This window comes from Pavona decussata, unplaced genomic scaffold, assembly GCF_977016875.1.
Source record: "Pavona decussata unplaced genomic scaffold, jaPavDecu1.1 SCAFFOLD_115, whole genome shotgun sequence".
NCBI classification, from domain to species: Eukaryota; Metazoa; Cnidaria; class Anthozoa; order Scleractinia; family Agariciidae; genus Pavona; species Pavona decussata.
The window spans coordinates 960,804-979,572 of record NW_028145529.1 but is presented as its reverse complement, the minus strand read 5'-3'; the positions used below and the strand labels follow the sequence as shown (position 1 = coordinate 979,572).

The window sequence follows — 18,769 nt, the reverse complement described above, 5'->3', positions numbered from 1 at the left end:
GATAGACTGATACTTATGGCGTCATACTTCTGCCGAGGGACTATCGGCTGACGGTTGGTTGGCGGAAAGTTGATGCTCTTACAGGTAGGGCTTATAGACTAATTTTGAGAACATCCATTTTTCAAGGTGCATTTATCAAACCGGTAGTCCCGATACAGAAACGCTATACTGTTTTTATTGTCCACTTCTCCACTAAATTTTCTGCCGCACAAAAGTCACTGAGACTGATAGCATTTTGATTTTACATTTGACCAATTGGTTGAAATGAAAAACACGAATGAACAACGTACAGGTTCCTAAAACAGTCTCACTGACAAATCTCGCGTTATTTTCATGATTTTGGAAACTTTCTTTCAGCAAGTTCAACATTGGAACCTTGTCTAACCAAAGAGCAAACTGTTTTTTTTTAATTTTTGAAAAACTGACCTGCGATTGTGTAACTGACTCTTTAACGCTCACACGCATTTACTTGCAAAATTACACACTTAGCAATGTATAGTACCGAAACGTAACAAAATATATGACGTCTCTCCCTCACCCCCCCCCCCCTCCCAACTACCCCTGCCGGGTACAAGGGTTTCTGCGGTGAATTTAGCTTATAAAAGGGATTGTTCACAAATTCCATTCTACATATCTTACCTATTCTTCATCCTGTTAGGTGCCTTCTAGAAATCCATGCGCATTGATATGCATTCAAAAGAAGCGGATATGTTAAGAAGTTCGCCACGCACTGGGAGACTGGAAGAATGTGTGACATGCAGAGGCCGGAAATAAGTGTTTTTGACCTAAGGTTACTGGCTTGTTACTTGGCTACTTGGGTACAAAGCCTCGGAATTCTGAGAAAATTTAAATTTTAATCGTTTGAACGCCAATAGAGTTACAGCTGAATTATGCCCTGACAGGCTTTATTTCTAGCCTCTGGCCTCGATAATTTGGCATCAAATTGCCAAAATGGCCAAAAAGTAAGAACGTTCAGCCTCAGCCTCAAAATTAGACGTTCTAAAAAAGTGTAACTGTGTTCCAAGTTATATCAATGCTGTTTCAAGCCTTTGAGCTTACTAATTCCCTAACAAAAAAGTTTCCAGCGTTTTGGAGCCAGTCTGTTTATTGTTGGGTTTAACTGCAGAATACCCTGTCAGTAGAACAATATTCTGTGTAGGCGTCTACTACGTGGTGAGCGGAAGCTAATTAATGCAAGGTTTAATTGTCACGCGTACTGCACATACAGAGGTGTTACCTAGTTAGCGTGACGTCTATTGCGTACCGCCGCGTACCTTCGCCAGTGCTGCGTAGCAAACTTCCGGTTTGGCATCAGTGAATTTATTATTCATTGCGTACTGCTTACCGCATAACCAGCTACTAAGATCTCGGTTCAACATCTTAAATTAACACAGCACATACCGAGTAGCCACCCCTTTCAGTAGACTTGATGTGGCCAGCCAGCCTGCGCTGAGCAGGCGTAATCGCCTTCAGGGAAGGGGAGGGGAGCGAAAAGAAAGTAAGAGAAAAAAGCGGGACAATCCCCGCTTTCTTCCCTCACTTTTTCTCGCTCCCCTCCCCGTTTACGCCTGCTACAAGGCCTATGATGTGGCAGGGTATTCTGCAGTTTGAATGCGTGACAATCTTGTTCTCAGAGCCTTCGTTACCCTTGCCAAGTGGAGAGTTATAAGAGTAACGAAGGCTCTGGGAACGAGACTGAATGCGTGACATCTGGGAAATCTGACGTATGCGCATACCTTTGACCAGCACGCGGGGGACATAATTTTATCACTCTCAGTTCCGGCTTCTTCTGAAGCGCTCTTCTTTTTCCCTTTGCTAGTATAGTCTCTGCTTGAGGGCGAAAAAGGCCTCTCCAAGGAAAGAGAGGCCTCCTTGAAAGCTAGAGCTTCATTCATGGCGATATTTAATCGTTCAGAGTGGCTCACCGTAATAGCCCATTTATTCTGTGCATGGTGACCTGGCTTCGGATTGGAAGCGAGGCTGGGGGTGACTTCGTCTTGATCCAAACCTCACTGCTTTTCATATGTGGATCAAGCTGTTCTTATGCTAACTGGGTTTGCATTTACATATGAAAACTGAGTGAGGTTTGTATCAGAACAGGGTCACCCCCAGCCTCGCTTCCAATCATAGGCCAGGTCACTAAGCAAACAACAACCTCGAGTGCTTAGCAAAGACCGGGAACGAAGGTATTAGAAGGTAAAACACCCTATCTATGACATCTATCATCATTACAGCCAACTCTCGCCTTGCGGACACCTCTGGCTCACTATTACGAACACCCCGATAACACGGACAGCAGCTAAATCACCCGGGGAAAAATAAATTACAGACGTTTTACCAAATTTATTAGACCTTATTACACCCATTTTGAAATCATTGGTGATCCTTGCAATCTGATTGGCTCTCAACAGTGCGATTTATTCCTAAATTGCACCATTTTTTTTTTATCTAAATCGCATCCTTTCTTTAGCCCATCAAAATGGAAATGAAGCAACAAAAATAGAATGTAATATTGACAATAAAACTCTGTGATATCAAAATAAATGTAATAAAGTGGTAATTGAACTTTGTGACGTGCAACTTTGGTCTGAAATCATGCTTGTGATTTCAAATCGAGCTCGCGCTGCACGCTCATTCGATTTTGAAATCACGCGTATGATTTCAGACAACATTACACTCCACTCAGTTCAATTACCATTATAAATTTCCACTATTACCCTTTTATGGGACTAAAATTAATCGCGGTCACGAGAGTATCCGCAATTAAGGGAGTTAACGGTATACTATATATATTTACTTTCTTATGTAATTAGACACAAAATAAGTGGAGTCATTTGAAAATCACGAGACAACTGAGGTTCGCGGAAACTGTCACGCAACGCTTGAATGAATTCCAATTTAGATTGTTCGTAGTCCCGGCATTACAAAATCGGTGCTTGTTTGCGGGTCCAAAACTGTGTTTTCAGTTTAACTGTACGGAAAAACAGTGATTAATTTTATCCCTAAAATCTTAATAAACTATATACAAGCAGTTTTGTCTTGTCTTTTATATTTCCGTAAGTAGTCGGAATTACCGGAAATTACGTAAGTTGTTTACTGCAAATGCAAATTTTCGGGGAAATTTTTCTGGGCATTAAAATTGGAACTCATGGTAAGACCTGGCAGTATCACTCAGCCACAATCGGCGATACAAGTTAAGTAATTAAAAAAAGAGAAAATGGAAGTTTTCTACAGAATACAGCGTGTTGTTATCTTTCTTATTTTGATGTTGGATGTGGGAAGAAGCGACCAGTACCCATCGATTCATTGGACACATATGAACCCAATGTAAGTACTACATTTGTTTGTCAAAAAACGTTTGATTGTAGACAGTTTTGAGTGCAAAAATTAGGTTTCGACAAGTGCCACATGATTCTATTCTCCGAGATGACGACTACGAAATAGGCAATCGAAGATCCTTCGATAATTAGCTGACGAAAACTGCAAGATTTTATCGCCCGAGAGCGGAAGTGGATTATTTAGCTACGCAACACACCTTTCAACATAAAGAGGGGAAAAGAAACTTAAAACAGGCATGATCGGAAGAGTAAAAGGTTTCTAAACATTACTTTAGCGAACAACACGAGGAGTGAATATTTAATTATTGAAAAACGTATTTAAAATATTGCGTGTGCAAGACGGGGTAGGGGTTTTAATACTTGTTTATTCATACTACGGGGCACAGCCGGCACGGACAATGAGAAGCTCTTGCCCTGAAACTGAGTATAATTTATATTATCTTTGAACTAGAACCAGGCTGAGTAACAAATATTTGCTATATTCTGTGCTTTATTCCCTCTTCACCAGCTGAAACGAATTTGTCCGATGAACTGAACTTGCATATTCAGGTTCAAGCCGTGTTTGCATAGAGAATGAGGTTTTTACAATATGGGAAATAATTTCCTAGTCTATAGATCACTGTCACCTTTGAGCAGTTGAAGCTAGTTGACAAAACGCTCTACTGGTGTTTATAACTGCAAGATTGCTCTGGCTGTTTCAGAGAAAGAGCTCACCGATTAAGCCGTCATGACAACCAGGAATATTTTACTTTCACTTCAGAGCATTTTCTTTTTCCCGTTCACACCTTTCCGGTGTTTCAATTTTTCAATGTACCTACGACTTCCGGTCTTGTGAATAATTGCCTACCTAAGCACCGTAAGTATCAGCAACCGAATTGAGTGCGTAGAAAATGTTTTAAAAGCTAAAGAAGACCCACGATCGAGCCCTGTTGTGTTGTTGGTTAATAATTAAAATCGTATGACTGCATGAACGTTCTCGGAAAAATGGATTCCCTACTGGGGTGACCGATTACCGAGATATACAGTATTGGTTGATAATCCCGTAGAAAAAGACCCTAAATTTCCTGCAGAAATTTACTTTATAAAATTGTCCACACTATTTATTTACATTTACTATTTAACTCAACATTATCTTGCTTTTTCTTACATATTATGCGTTTTGGAATAGACTGCCTGGATGTTGCCATGGAAAAACGTGCATAATTTCTATTTTTAGAATATTACGCGTGAAGTATTCTGCAATTTGCAGCTGAATTCGACAGTGCTGCGGCATATTGCCACCGATTCCAGAGGAAAATTGCTTGCATTGCCCACGGTACAAGAAACAAACCCAAACTCGAATTCCTTTTGAACTTTCTTAGAGTTGATATCAAGGGGGATTTGCTGATGAATTCGTAACCATGATGATGTCAGTTTTCCAATTGAATTTTGTTTTTAATACCACCTGCTTTGTTGTCTCGGTAAGATGATAGCCTGTATTGCCGATGGCAAAATTAATATCGTTACGTTTGATAAAATTGTATACGCAAAAATCGTATTGCAATCATGGATATGGCATTTGCACGTGACTAACGGCTACTACCTGAGAAAACAAAATTTCATGCAACGTGACCGAAGAATGTGTAAAGGCCACGGCCAGCTCCTGCAAACTTTAGCAACAACGACGGCAGCGGCAACGAGAACGTCAAAAGCAATAGGCTTAATAACCAAAAGAACAACTCTGCACGAGCATTACACTTTTTGGTACATTTGTTTCCGTCACTGCACGACTAGGACGCGAAATTTCCTGTTTGGACGTTTATGGAGGGCGTAAACACACGAAGACGAATTTCACTATCTTTCTAAACTAGGGTGCGGTTTTCAAGAATTCAACTCCAGGAATTTTCACCTACATTTGACATTTAAAGCGAGTTGGAATAATCGCGGCGACGTTTGAAAAAACGCGAATTCGTTGAAATAGTGACGTTTTCGCTGCCTGAAGCGGTTAGACAACATTGCATAGTTTTATTTATACGTACAGTGCTTTGATACGAATGTTTGGAGAGTTGATCACTAAAGGTAATTTGGCCACCGTAAAGAGATTCGAGTGCTGACGTTTCGAGCGTAAGCCCTTCAGAGCGAAACGACAAAGCGAAACGTGCATCAAGTGCTTGTTTAGTTTAGCAAAAAATAGGGTGGTCGGATAATCTGTTTTACCCGATTCAATCAGCGTTTTCCGTTGTGATTGGTTTCAGGCCCTGCCACCTGCAAAAGACTGTCTACAAATACCGTTTTCATTCATGTTTATCCGTCTGAAATGACTTTCGGAACCACCAGGAAAACCGCTATTTGATAGCGAAGTACCGTTATAATGGTAGTCTATCCGCCTTCGCTCTACATTTTCTTCCAGCAATAGTGGAACAAAAAGCCAAACACACATGCGCGAAAGTGGTCTACTGTACAGATTACTTGCAGAAATATCCGGTGTGGTCATGTGATCATAGCTTTATCGTCATTTGTCAGAACTGGCCGACCAGACAAGTCAATTCGTAAACGGAATGTACCAATTTATAGGATACGTTTTATCTAGTCCTTTAAAGTATTTCTTCAAAATAGCGCATACTATTTTTGGAGCGATCATTTTGAAGATTTTTCAGTACCATCCCTCAAAATGCAACCTCGTTCCCAGGGTCTCTCGTCTTCACGCTCCCTGGGACGTGAAGAGGAGAGACCTTGGGAACGAGTTTGCTCAATAATGACGCATTCGATTGTAAACATATATTTTGGCTTATTCCTAGAAATTCTAAAACTTGTTCAGTTAAAAAAAAAGAAAAAAAATTAAGTATTGGGTTATATATTAATGAGGTCGTTCAGCTTAAAAGACAAATTTCAAAACCCTAGCTTATGGCGGTTCTTAAAGTGTATATGACAGATTTTTTTTATTTGCTTGATCGAATCTTCTTGTTGTTCTCGTATGAAAATCGAAAAAATAAATTCGCTATCGATTTTTCTTCCTCTCGTTTGAGGCGGTCAAAGACGTGAAATTTCACTTCCGGGTGTGTACAAAACCGCGCAAGGCAGGAGACTAGGGATAGTGGACCTGTGACGTCAATACAAGAACGCCACTTTAGCGGATTCTCTGTTTCAGTGTTTTTCTTTATGCAAAGGAAGAAAGATGGTGCTGCGGTACGTTGTTTACGGCTGCAGCAACACGAAAGACGTTAAAAAGTGAAACAGAAAACATTGAACGGCTTTCACTTATTCGATCTACAAATAGATAATACACTACAAAATAATAGTTATAAAAATATCAGAAACAGATGATATGTGTTTTGAAGCCAAGTAAAATAAATAAAAATAAAATGAAATAATGACTTTATTTAAGTGTCAAAGTATTTAGCACTGTAGCTGATAATTGGGGACACTATAAATCAATGAAATAAATATACAAAGTGAACATAACATTTGTTAAAAATCCCAGTTGGTGGGAGGCAAACCAGTTGGCTATTTACAAAGTTGAAAAAGGGCTACCGTGAAACAAATCCCAGTGGTAAGAGCGCGCTAACTGCTAGGCTAAGCTGCCTCCCGCAAAAATTATAGATAATCAGCCATGCACCCGCGATAAATGAAAGAAATGGTATTTGTCCTTTTTATGCAAGACCCTACAGTAACCCAGAATTACCCGTTCGCAATTATTTCGGTTATATTGAAATTTCCGTGTTCCTGGGAGTAAAATCAAGAACATGAAAATTTCCGTATCTTTTTCCTTTGGGTGCCAGAAAAAGCATAGGAAAACGCGAAGCCGCAAGGCACGATTGAGTTGAATGGCTGAAGAGTGCCGCGAGTTTTTCTTTCAAAACTAAAATCAAAGTAAAAGCGAAGTAAGTTACTTTTCACACTGATTGAAAAACGTAACTTTATTTCTACTTTTATTCTTTCAGATTCCAGAGTAACAGAACGCAATGCGTTTATCCCCAGTCCACACTGTACTTCGTTTGCCCGAACACTGCTACCATAGTAACTAGAATCCGCAGCAATAATAATCTGAACCCGCAGTACGAAAACCTCTGGCTGGTCAGCAAACAAGGCTATGAGCGTTGTGAGGTAAACCCGTTGGTGGACAGGAAAGTGATTCTGTGCGATAAGCCCTTGAGTTTAAATTATGAACAGGTGATATTTAGGAAATACAGTGCTGGCAATGACCCTGTTTTTGAACCCGGAAAGGATTACTATTTTATAGGTATGTGAATCTGGCTTAAAAGTCCATAGGCACTGAAGCATTTTAACTAATATAGGTCCAGTAATTTAGTTTAATTTACACAGGACATGCTAATAATGACGAACTAATTCATTGGCTGAATAGCAAATTCGGAAGTCAAACTGAAATCGTGCGTATTTAAACTACAAAAATGTAAGAAGGTTAGCTTCTAAAGAAGAAACGAATGTTTGGCTTAATCGACAGAGTTGATAAGGTAAATTGAGATTCGAATGCTGATCCTTCGAGCGTTTGCCCTTCGTCGATTCGCTCTGATGAAGGGCAAACGCTCGAAACGTCAGCTTTTGAATCTTTAAGGTGGCCAAGTTTACCTTATTGTGGATAGAATAAAAAATATTGCAAACATATAGCTGCGTTGGCTTCCATGCCTGAGGAGGTATTCAATCAAGCTTTGTATGGGGAGCATGGCTGTAACGTTTTCACACTTTGTACCAACTTTGACCGAAACATACATCGACCAAAAAATTGTACCCCAGTTCCTTATACCACAAAGAAAGCGGAAGCCTAATTTTTTTCTCAGTCCGGTGTCAAATGTAATTATTGTAATTATTTGTGCCATGAATTTCTTCTTAGTGTATTGGTGTCCTTTGTTATACCATTTTCTGTGCGCTACTCTTTATAATACTTGGATTTTAATCGCTACACTTTCTGAAAAGCTGATGCACAAAAGAGGTCATAGAATCCCAAGGGAGGGAGGAAGGGGGCACTTAACGTAGTGGTCTATAGGAGAAACCCCAACCGAAAGGGTTTTTTTTCTCACTCTCATACTACGCGAAAGGACAGTGAATTTTACATCTGTCTTCTGTCATTTTCTCGTGCTGCTAGCCACTTCCGATGGAACACAATCTAACATTGACAGCAAATCTGGAGGACACTGCAAGACGCACAACATGAAGCTGAAATTCCATATTTGTAAGAACAGGGCAGGTACGTGATTGCAAAAGGAATTAATTGCAAGATAATACCTCATGATACTTAAGTAATTTTTCAAAGGAAGGATGGACTTGATCGTCTCTTCGTTTAGCGTTGTAATTACCTCACACCGCATGTAGCAGATATTCTACCATTCAGTCAGTTGCACTGTATTACAACCTTTCGTTCATCCCAATGATGAAGTTAGTTTACAAAAATGGATAAGGAGGTTAGTTTCTAAAGAAACTGTGTGGTGCTGTGTCGGCGAGGAGTGGAAACGAGTGTTTGGTTTTATCTGCAAATAATCGACGATGTATACAGTATTCAATAGGTAAGAATGCAGGAGGAAAAAGGAGCTGGAGCTACGGTTTATACTATTGAGGGAGTCTCTGCTCTCTGCTTTTTTCTTTGTAGATCCACTTTGTCAAAGTGATGACTTGTGTAACGGAATAGTCCCTACACAAGCTACTACAACTGTCAGTACAACCAAGAAGCCGACAACCGCAGTCATAACTACTCTTGCTGTTAACAAAACCTCATTGCAATATCTCATTACAAACTATACCATTCCTACGACACGGATAAGCTCTCCAGGTAAAAGAAAAAAAATGTGGCTTAGTTATTTATGTGGCTTTGTTGTGGAGGGTGCACTCGGGGTCGTGGGGTTTAGTGGCTAGCTAGAGCCTCGGAATTTCCATGGAATGATCGGAAGGCCTTTGGTTCGAGACTGACCTTTCCCAATCGTCTCTCTTCTCTGGGTACCAGGGAACCATTGGGAAAAAAATCCTGGGGGGGGGGGGGGGGGTGTCCCTGCGATTGACGATAGCATCAAGTTCTTAGGCAAGGAACATAATGGATGGACAACTGCCTCAATCAGGCTACGCGTTGACAGTTCTACCGATGCACAATCGTTAGTCTGAAGTAATCCGCGAATAAAGTGTTAATTCCAAGACACAATAAAACAACATCTTTGCGGTCTTAAAATTGTATTGCTGGAAATATGACGACTAGAAGGAAGTGTAGATTACGAAGAACACGGCTACATGTGGAATTACAAGTGGTTAATCATGCATTACTTGTTCAAATTTGTTTAAATAACTTAACTAGTATGCAAGGCTACGGCTACACTATGGAGATGCGTCCCATTACAAAATTTTATAGGGGATGAAAAAAGCGTTCTGTAAACGCATGTTGTTCGCATTGAGTGAGGACTTGCATTTCTTATGACTGGTGAGGAGGGTTGTGTGATCTTTTTTGTTTTGTTATCGGCCGTTAAAACATGACATATATAAGTTATTTCGCAGCTAAACGATGTGTCTAAAATCGACATTTTAATTTCTTTCAACAGGCAATCCCGAAAAGGAAAGAGACGTTGTACTAAAGGAGAGAAGTTATCTCATAACCATCGGTTTTCTTGCGTTCATATGCGTACTCCTGCTTATAATTTCTATTTTCCTGATTTACCGGTTAAACCAGAACAGAAAAGCGAAAGCTCCGCCATCATCGAATGGCAGCACTTCGTCACGTGATTGCCCTGATGGGGACTGGAGCAGTGGGTTGCTATTGAAATCAGTTTAGTGGATGAGCCAACGACCACCGTTTCTATCGTCAGGAGAACTTCAAAAGAGCTCTGTCTCCTTTGCAAAGGTTCTTACATACAGTCATAATCCACCAGAGACTGAGAGAAGGAAACTGACCGCGCAGAAACTAAGAAGAGGAAAATAAGCAAAGCGGAGGCAGGCGAGAAGGACAAAATGGGTAGAGACTGGGAAGAAGTAAACTAAGCATTCGAGAGATATCGCCTGCGGCGCGTTTCATTTCCTCGTTTTTTTCTCTCTCTCTCTCCCTTCCCCCAGCTCCTCCCCCCCAACCCTGCGTATTAAAGATATTAATATAAGTTATATCAAAGAAAAGGATTATGGACATGCAACAGTGGCCGACAAAGTTCTTGATAGAGCTGAAAATAGCTTCAGGTATTGCTTCAGGTATAAAGGCTGCTGTTTTGAATGGTATTAGGAAAATAATATTCTTAAGATAAGAATATAGTTCCGCAGTCTAAGTGCTGCCGACTGAAGTACTCAGTTATCAAACGTTATTTTGACAACCCCGACTTGCTGGTGCTAACGAAGTTACATTGTAGATCTAATCAAGATTTTCAAAGAGTGGAATTGAGCGAGGGAGAAAACGTTAACGCGAAATTAACACGCATTTGCAAGTGAATTGTCGGGGCCTCTCTTCCGCACGTTTCTTTCATGTTTTCGTTTGTTTTTGCTTGCTGAAATATAAATTATTATTACAAAATGTGATCCCATAAGATTACGCTACCAAGCTAAGATTTATAGTTTACTTAAAAATCTGCCACAGTAAAATAATGCAATGCAATACAGTGAATGACCGATGTTTGTTAGACTAAAATTATATATATATTTGAAAAGGTTTTCCTTCTCATGCCAGGATCTTTATTCCTTAGAGCATATCTGGGATGCTTTTCATTAAGGTTGTACAGGCTGAGACACAAATGGAGCGTGCGGGTATACTGGCCTTTTCCGGAATAAACAAACAACCGTTGGCCGGGTGCTCCACTTTTTACGCCCCTATCCGAGGTCGGAACAAAAATATACCGCTCCATTTGAACAAAATTTCAATTTCCATTTTTTGTTTTTGTTTTTGCCTCATCACGTAAGTTTTTTTTTTTATCTACCAATGAATTTGCAAGTTTGTGATTGAAAATGAGGCTTTTCGCCTGGATGGGAAAAGATTTTGGTTCCGTTAAGTTACGGAATTTGAAATTTTGTCATGTTCTTTAGGAAGGAGAAAGTCACTTGATCGGCGGTCTTGATTTTTTGGCGGGGGATACAAACTACCAGCGATCTACCTGGGCATTTTATGCCGGGGAACCGAATCAGCCAGCGTAAAATAGCAAAAGGTGAACATGAGATAGACATTAGGTTCACCTGCAGTATTAGTATTCCATATTAATCCAGTAAGTAAAGCGATCTAGATGCGTAGATAACTTTTTGAATTCTGTAGAGGAGACTGTATTTCATCAACTGATGCATCTGAATCCAGGTACAGGATCAGCAGTCAAAGTAAAAAAATTTTAATTCGTTTGAAATCACACATACGCGCAAAGTGCTTGTTGCATTCAATTTTAATAAATATTAACGCTTACGTTTTGACAAATCAATAAAGTTCGCATGCATGAAAAATGTCTGGCTTTGACCTCCATTACTTGATATTAAGTTAAAATAAAGGAATGGAGTTCGTCATTTTAGCGCAATGTGCATTTATTCCTAACAAGCTGTAAAATAGGGTCTCGGTGGTAACTCCGGGCAACTTTCAAAGGAAGCACAAAAGTTTGTACCCGAAAAATTTGCTTGAGTTATAATTGTGATTCGAACGTATAGTTATTTTTGGGAAGGATGCCTGTCGGGCTTCCCCCCCCCCCCCCCCACCCTCCCCCTTCTCTCGACGCACTCCTTTTTGCCAACCCTCAATTTCCTGGAAACTGGTTGCTTTGGCACGTCCGACAAAAATCCTACGACTTTTTCGAAATGGAAATAGTGCCAGCAAATCAATTAAAGTTTCTGACAGGAACTTCCCGATTTTATTTGTTATTTCATTGATATAAACAAGCGAACAGGTGATTTTGTAATGGTAATGGTAATGTATTTATATACCGCATTTTCTATTTATATATATTCAAATGCGGTTTACATCAGCATATCTCCATTAGCGACCTCATCCTACCCTCCCAACCCATGAAATCATGAAACAGCACAAAGACCAGACCAGCACACCGGGAACTCCATGCCCTACTCTTTACGATAAGTGTCTGGGTTCTTTAACGTCCTACAGGGTTATGAACATTGAAGTGTTGTGAGACGGGGCCTACGGTTTATCGTCCTTATCCGAGAACACTAATTTAATGTACAGAGTGCTTGAAATTTCGCGTTTGCTTGAACTACTCCCTAGATCGATTCCGACTGCAAAAAGCATGTGGCCAAATTTGTGAAAGCTAAGGATCAGCGAAGAAAGAGCTTCATTTATTTCCTACCACCTTGATTATAACTCCGAGAGTATTTAACCTATAACCATGACATTCATACGTGAAAAGTTGTTTCCTCTGAGGTCTGCAAAGGGAAGTGATTGCGTTATGATTCCACACGGCGGCCATCTTGGATTCCTGGATTTTCCCAAACTTCAGAAACTTAGTTTTTGTTCAGTTTAAAACAGAAAAATTCGTATTTTTCGAAAAAAACTGCCTGCAAAAATGTGGTACCATGGTAAGATGCATATCCGTCACTGAACATTGACCTACTACACCAAGTTGTTCCCAGATAAATTTTGCTCCAGTGTTAAAAGTAACAAACGTTCAAGATCTAGATAGGGTCAAGGCCGCGTTCTCTGATGTTTAAGTGCATGCAACAATCTAGAGTTAAAAATTGTGAAGCCTTATCAGATTGCACAGTTTTGTGAATAAATCTTCAACTATAGGGATGGCGCCAGGTCATTTGAAGAACCGTAAAAAACTTTGCACCAGAAGCAGTATCGAAACTGAAGAACTTTCAACTGCTAATGCAGGTGAGACGGATCGATCACTTGTAGCCGGTATAAAAAAACCTTTTTGTCGCCTCATCGACAGAGCGGGATTTTCTTCAGCCAGAGGCTCTTTTAATCTACTTTGTTACCGTAGGCAGTGTTTTGCTTTATGGTAAGAATTTTTTTAACAGTTAATTTTTATCAGTTCTCTTCATATTAACATCTCTCTGTGACTTGTTAGACTAGTGATTAAAGCTATGTTCAGAGTACAGCTGAAATGAGGTGTTTATTTGTTTGCATTTGGCCATATATAATGACTAATTGATTTATGACTGGACTGGTCTAATTCCCTTACACGAGCGCCGCGAGTTCTTATGTGATAAGCTCTTTATCTATCTGTCTAATCCCTCGCACAAGCTGTATAGCTTACTGCCTCCCAAGAATGAGTGCGAAATCAATCTAAGGAATTCAGCACTGTTTTACTACACGGCGCCTCCACACCATCTGTACTCGCAATAGTTTTATATATCACTATATCCATAAAGCAAAATGTAATATTGTTCTCTTAATTATATTTTGTCCTTCTATATTTGAAATTCTTGATTTATAGTTTTTTAGCTTAGTATTGTGATTCATTCTTATATCTTTTATCGTATAAAATCAGACGTAATTCAGCCAGTGGCTGCAAGATCTTGATTAATAAACTATTTATCTATCTATATAACCAAATATTCGTGATTTTTTGTAGCATGTAGTATGAGTGATTCAGCCGGCAGCAATACGTGTTCACTTTACGTTCTATCTACAGTGTGATCAGACGTCTGTGAAAGAAGGCGCCCCTGCCCGCCGCTATCAGTCCACTTTTGGCGGCTCATTGTGTCGTTCATATCATGGATAATAGTAAAATTGTATTTCAACTAAATAAAGTTTAGATTTTTCCCAGATAAAGTTGAATTAAACTCACAGTAAAGTAGTTTTCTCCCCTCTTCCAATGCGTTTATTTGAAGCTGGAAAAAACATCAACTTCACTCGACGATTTCTTGGGCCTTAGTATAACCAAGTGTTCTCATCCGAGGCCAGACGGCGTGCGTTTCTCAAACTATCAAAAAGATTTCGGACCCGAAAAGCAATTTTACATGCGCAAACTTTATTACCAAAAATACAACGTTTTAGAAATTTGAGAGCAAAAGCATTTAAGTTTACGATAAAAAAACACCTTTGAGTTCAACGTAGTGTGTACGAAAAATGTAAAACCAAATTCAAGGCTGATCGGACAGCTAAAAAGGGTACTTTTATTACCCAATATGTCAGAGAGACAAAACTAACCCTTTTCAGGGCTGCAAAAAGCTAAGTAAAAATGGAAATAAATGGTTACAACATTTAAAATGATACTAATGAAAAGATGAGATGATTGGTTGACAATCATAGAAAGCAGAAACGTGTACGAAAGCCACGCGCTATATAAAAATAGTCTCAGTTCATCTGTTCATGAACAGACGCGATGAAACTTAATCTAGCTATTTATTTTTATATTTTATAGTGGCTTTTGTACACTTTTCTGCCTTCTATGTTTATCAGCCAATCAATATCTCATCTTTTCATTAATATCATTTAAATATTCTAACCGTTTATTTCCAATTTGTACTTAGCTTTTTGCAGCCCCTGAAGAAGGTTAGTTTTGTTTAACCGAAATATTGGGCAATAAAATTACCCTTTTTATAGGTGTCCAATCAGCGATGCATTTGGTCAGTTAGGTTTTGTTGCAACGTTGCTGATCCTGATCTACACAAAGATTCAGCTTCACTTTGCTGCTGTTTGTCCAAGTTTTCCTTACATTATTCAAGAGTTACCTGGACGAAAAACAACCGGCAATCTGTAGAAAAGGGATAAGAAAATTACTTTTCGGACCCGAAAGCTCTTCGGGAGCTTTGAGAAATGCACACCTTGCAATTGGCGCTAGCCATTGAGGGTCACCACTTGGTGTAACTCGACTCTCTCTGACCATTTCTACTTAGGAAAAAGGGAAAAACGACATGGTATTGTAAGTGGCCATTTCCCTTCCTTTAACAAGTGTTCATTCCCGCCGGTGCGAGATGAAACTTTATAATACGTTACACAATCATGACGCCATAACATTATTTATGCAGATGTGATCTTCTTGTTTGTTTTTTGCCTTTTTTTGTAGTTTCTGCAATCAGTATGAAACAAAGAGTCACTGAAGAGTCAAATCGGTGTGGCCTTTTGCAGTGTTACAAGAATCTCGATTAGGCGGCTTTTGTTTCGTCCTTGCTCCAAGAGGTTTTTCTCCGGGTACTCCGGTTTTCCCTTATCCTCAAAAACCAATACTTCTAAATTCCAATTCGATCTGAAAAGTGTCCCCCCCCCCCTTCAATTAGTGTCTGCGCTAAATACATTGCGCTTAAATGAAGTAAAGTGAAGTGAGTATGCTTTTCAATCTCACCCAAAATAACTCCGGCAGTAAAATGCTCATTAACAACTCTAACAACGACGTGTGAGTGAAATAACAGCAAGGTATACAAGTTAATGGAGAAGATATCCTAACGTGGCCTTTGACTCTGAAGCTTCAAATCTATTGTACAGTCGACTCCCGATAACTCGAACCTTCAAGGGAAATTGAAAAAGGTTCGACCCTTTTTCAATTTCCCTTGAAGGCTCGAGTTATCGGGAGTCCACTGATGTATGTAGAAAATGACCTGAAAGGAAAAGAAAATTGGTTCGAGTTAGCGCGAGGTTCGAGTTAGCGAGGGTTGTACCTCTTCTTAACTCTCTATTAGAGTTCGGCAGCTTGGCGTTTGAATTCTAAAAATCCTTATCTGTACTTCCCATTTTCATTTCATTTTCATTCTCATTTTTTAAATATGCTTTGATAATCTCTAAAAAAAATTTCGAATGAGATTAAATTTAGACAAACATTTAAGAATAAAAATTAGCGATAAGGGTTTTGCACAACTTGTTTCGATGACGCCATGACATCACCCCACACCTTCCACCGCATACATCATTGAACTTTGTTGTTGTCACTTGAAAATAATGTCATGGGGGACATTGAAACGTTGTGCAAGACTCTTATTGCTAGTTTTTATTCTTAAAAATAATTTTGAGCGAAAAACGCCACTAAATTGCTCGAATAATGCTTAACACTTCTGCAGAAAATGTGAAAAACCTTATCTTGATCCCGTGCGACTATTGTTGTGAAAATCGCAACAGTGTGACTCCTACTTATATCAGATTTTCGATAATCAGTTGTTAGAGAGTCTTGTACAATTTGAAATCCACGACTCCTTATAATTTATATGAAGGGTAATCACTACTTGTTACAACGCTCTGGATTAGGCCTATAATGTATGTAAATATTGATAGTCTCTCTTAGCAACTAATAGGCTTATGTAGTAATTAGCTGGGAATGTTGTTTAACACATTGAACGGCATGTATTAATTACAGGACGTATTGTTCATTTAGGTAACTTTTTAAAGTCACTCAAAGGCTACAAATTATAGGACTGCTTAGTTTGAACAGTCAAACAGCTTTGGTTCTACATAAAGTGAATGACTTCCCGCTGAGCAGATATCAAAGTCTCATCCAGGAGGCAAAACAAATTAAAGCTACTTGACCTCTTCCATACATGTATTTGCGTCATTTATAACCCTTTGAGTGTTGCAGGCTTTTGAAAATATGCTTCTACGCGTTTAAACTGCCCTTTATTTCGTCAAACTGTAGACACACAATGTTATGGCGATTGAGAAGATGAAACGCATGAAAAGGCCGGCCTTTGAAAGAAAGTAAACGGCTTTAAAACTAAACAATAATTTAATTTCTACGTCAAATTTCAGTGGCCCGTGAAAAACAGGCCAAAATCGGGGTAAATCTGCCCACTGGCCACACAAACAACAACTAATGCACTTTTGTTACTTTGAAAACCGAATGGCCACCGTGAGTCACGAACAGAGGGCAGATTCCATTCCTATCGGCTGTAACTGGTGAAGTTGTAACCCCTTTCACAAGCCTTATTTGCATTTGAGGAAAGAAGATTCTGATAATTGATTATCACTTTAAATGTATGTCAAGTTGATATGCAAATCAATTAGTATTAAAGCGTTCAACGACTAAAGCCTGAAATTTTCAGGTCATAAACATTAAAGAGCTGTGAAAATTCACGGCTAAATTGAGAAAAAACTGACTACCATTTAGATCCTTTGCTGGTCTGGTCTAATTTGTGACAATTAAAAGATTTTACTTGGGATAAACAAAAAAAAAGTATCTGAACTGATTGATAGAAGTCATTCAACCGTACTTCATGTTGTTGGTAAGTTTCTACCCTATTTTTAGTCATTAGCTTTTTTTCCACCAACAAAATTGTATAATCTGGTGTAGGGGTTTGAAAGTACCGTGCCGAAATAGCCACTTTCATATCCGCCATACTTATTTTTTGAATATGTGGCAGTTCAGACTGAATTTCTATTTTTTGTAGCGTAATGTACTGGAATGAAACTCATGTCAATTTGAACCCTCCTTGAGACCAATGCGACTCAGTTACCTGTTTGTTTTCTATTTAGATTTTAAATTTTGTTTGAAAAGCCAGTTTGAATTCAAAGATATCATCAGTACATGCGTTCTTGAGAGAACATTTTAATTCAAATTTCTCAGTCGTTCGCATCACTTTATGTACCTTTGAATAGAACTGCTATTAATAAAATTGCAATTAAAACTGATCAAAATATCATTTATCATGTGATTGTATCGCGTGACTTTGAAAATGCTGCATGACAGGTCATCGATCAACAAATTCATACTTTCCGTGATAGCCAAACCGTTCTTGTAAACCAATAGCAAAAACAGCAGGGAGGATAGAGACCTGCCGCGATCGATGAACACATTTTAATAAGAGCAGAAATCATTTTCTTTTACCCTCCGTTGAGTTAGAATAAAAGTTTCCATTGAATGATTGTACATCCCTGGAACATCCAATTTCGTCCCAGCAGAAAACTTCCACGCTTGTGGCTTTTTTCGTTATAATGTGACTTTGTTCCGACCTGTTTCATTGTTTTGCTTGTTGGTAGAATCCCTCTATCGTTTAACCGCAATTTTTTTTTAAATTAAAATATGAAACATTAAAATATGAAACATTGAATGGTAACATCTATTGCTTTATTTATAATTTTGATTACATATGTTTACTAAAAAAATACAAAGAAGTTTGCTTTATTCGCATGTGCACCAATTCATATAGTTACATATTTTTTCCCCAATCTCCTTTCATATCCTCCTGATGCATAATTCACTTAGGTTTGACTAGAAATAAACTTTCAGAAATTAAATTTCGAATTCGGAATACAAAACTTAGCGATTTATTAGCTATTCTTTGCGGGATGTAATGGTGTTTTCAGCAGGGGGCTGGCAATTAATAAAATCAACTTCAGCGAGCCCTATTATGCGAATGAACACTTTCGCAACTTTTTGTGTAAATATCCAAATTATTCGGCTTCATAAAGGTCATCTAGAGCATTGGAATTGAATGTAGCAAACATCTGCTCATTTTCGCCGTTGTTGTAAGAGGTTTTTACGAATTCTGATAACACCTAATATTCGCTGAAGACACGTACGAAGAAAAACAACAGTAATATTGCTGAGGGAGGGGAGGGAAAATTTGGTAAGTTCACGGGGTGGGAGACCGTAGGATTGTCAATCAACATCTGTCTACTC

The 18,769-nt window shown here is 39.0% G+C and overlaps 1 protein-coding gene across 1 annotated transcript; it reads left to right on the top strand.

Annotated features, from left to right (window-relative positions):
• The first annotated feature begins 3,082 nt into the window (after window positions 1–3,082).
• LOC146469917 (ephrin-B2a-like) lies at window positions 3,083–11,774 on the top strand. Its single transcript, XM_085122775.1, has 5 exons — window positions 3,083–3,327; window positions 7,259–7,557; window positions 8,419–8,520; window positions 8,920–9,099; window positions 9,854–11,774. Exons 1-5 carry the CDS (start codon window positions 3,218–3,220, stop codon window positions 10,081–10,083), a joined length of 921 nt encoding a protein of 306 aa, XP_084978901.1. The 5' UTR covers window positions 3,083–3,217; the 3' UTR covers window positions 10,084–11,774.
• Window positions 11,775–18,769: the final 6,995 nt, after the last annotated feature.

Coding starts and splice junctions, on each gene's coding strand:
- LOC146469917 (XM_085122775.1), top strand. CDS start 3,218: ATGGAAGTTTTCTACAGAATACAGCGTGTTGTTATCTTTCTTATTTTG. Junction 8,521..8,919: donor TATTTGTAAGAACAGGGCAG/GTACGTGATTGC, acceptor TTTTCTTTGTAG/ATCCACTTTGTCAAAGTGAT. Junction 9,100..9,853: donor GACACGGATAAGCTCTCCAG/GTAAAAGAAAAA, acceptor TTCTTTCAACAG/GCAATCCCGAAAAGGAAAGA.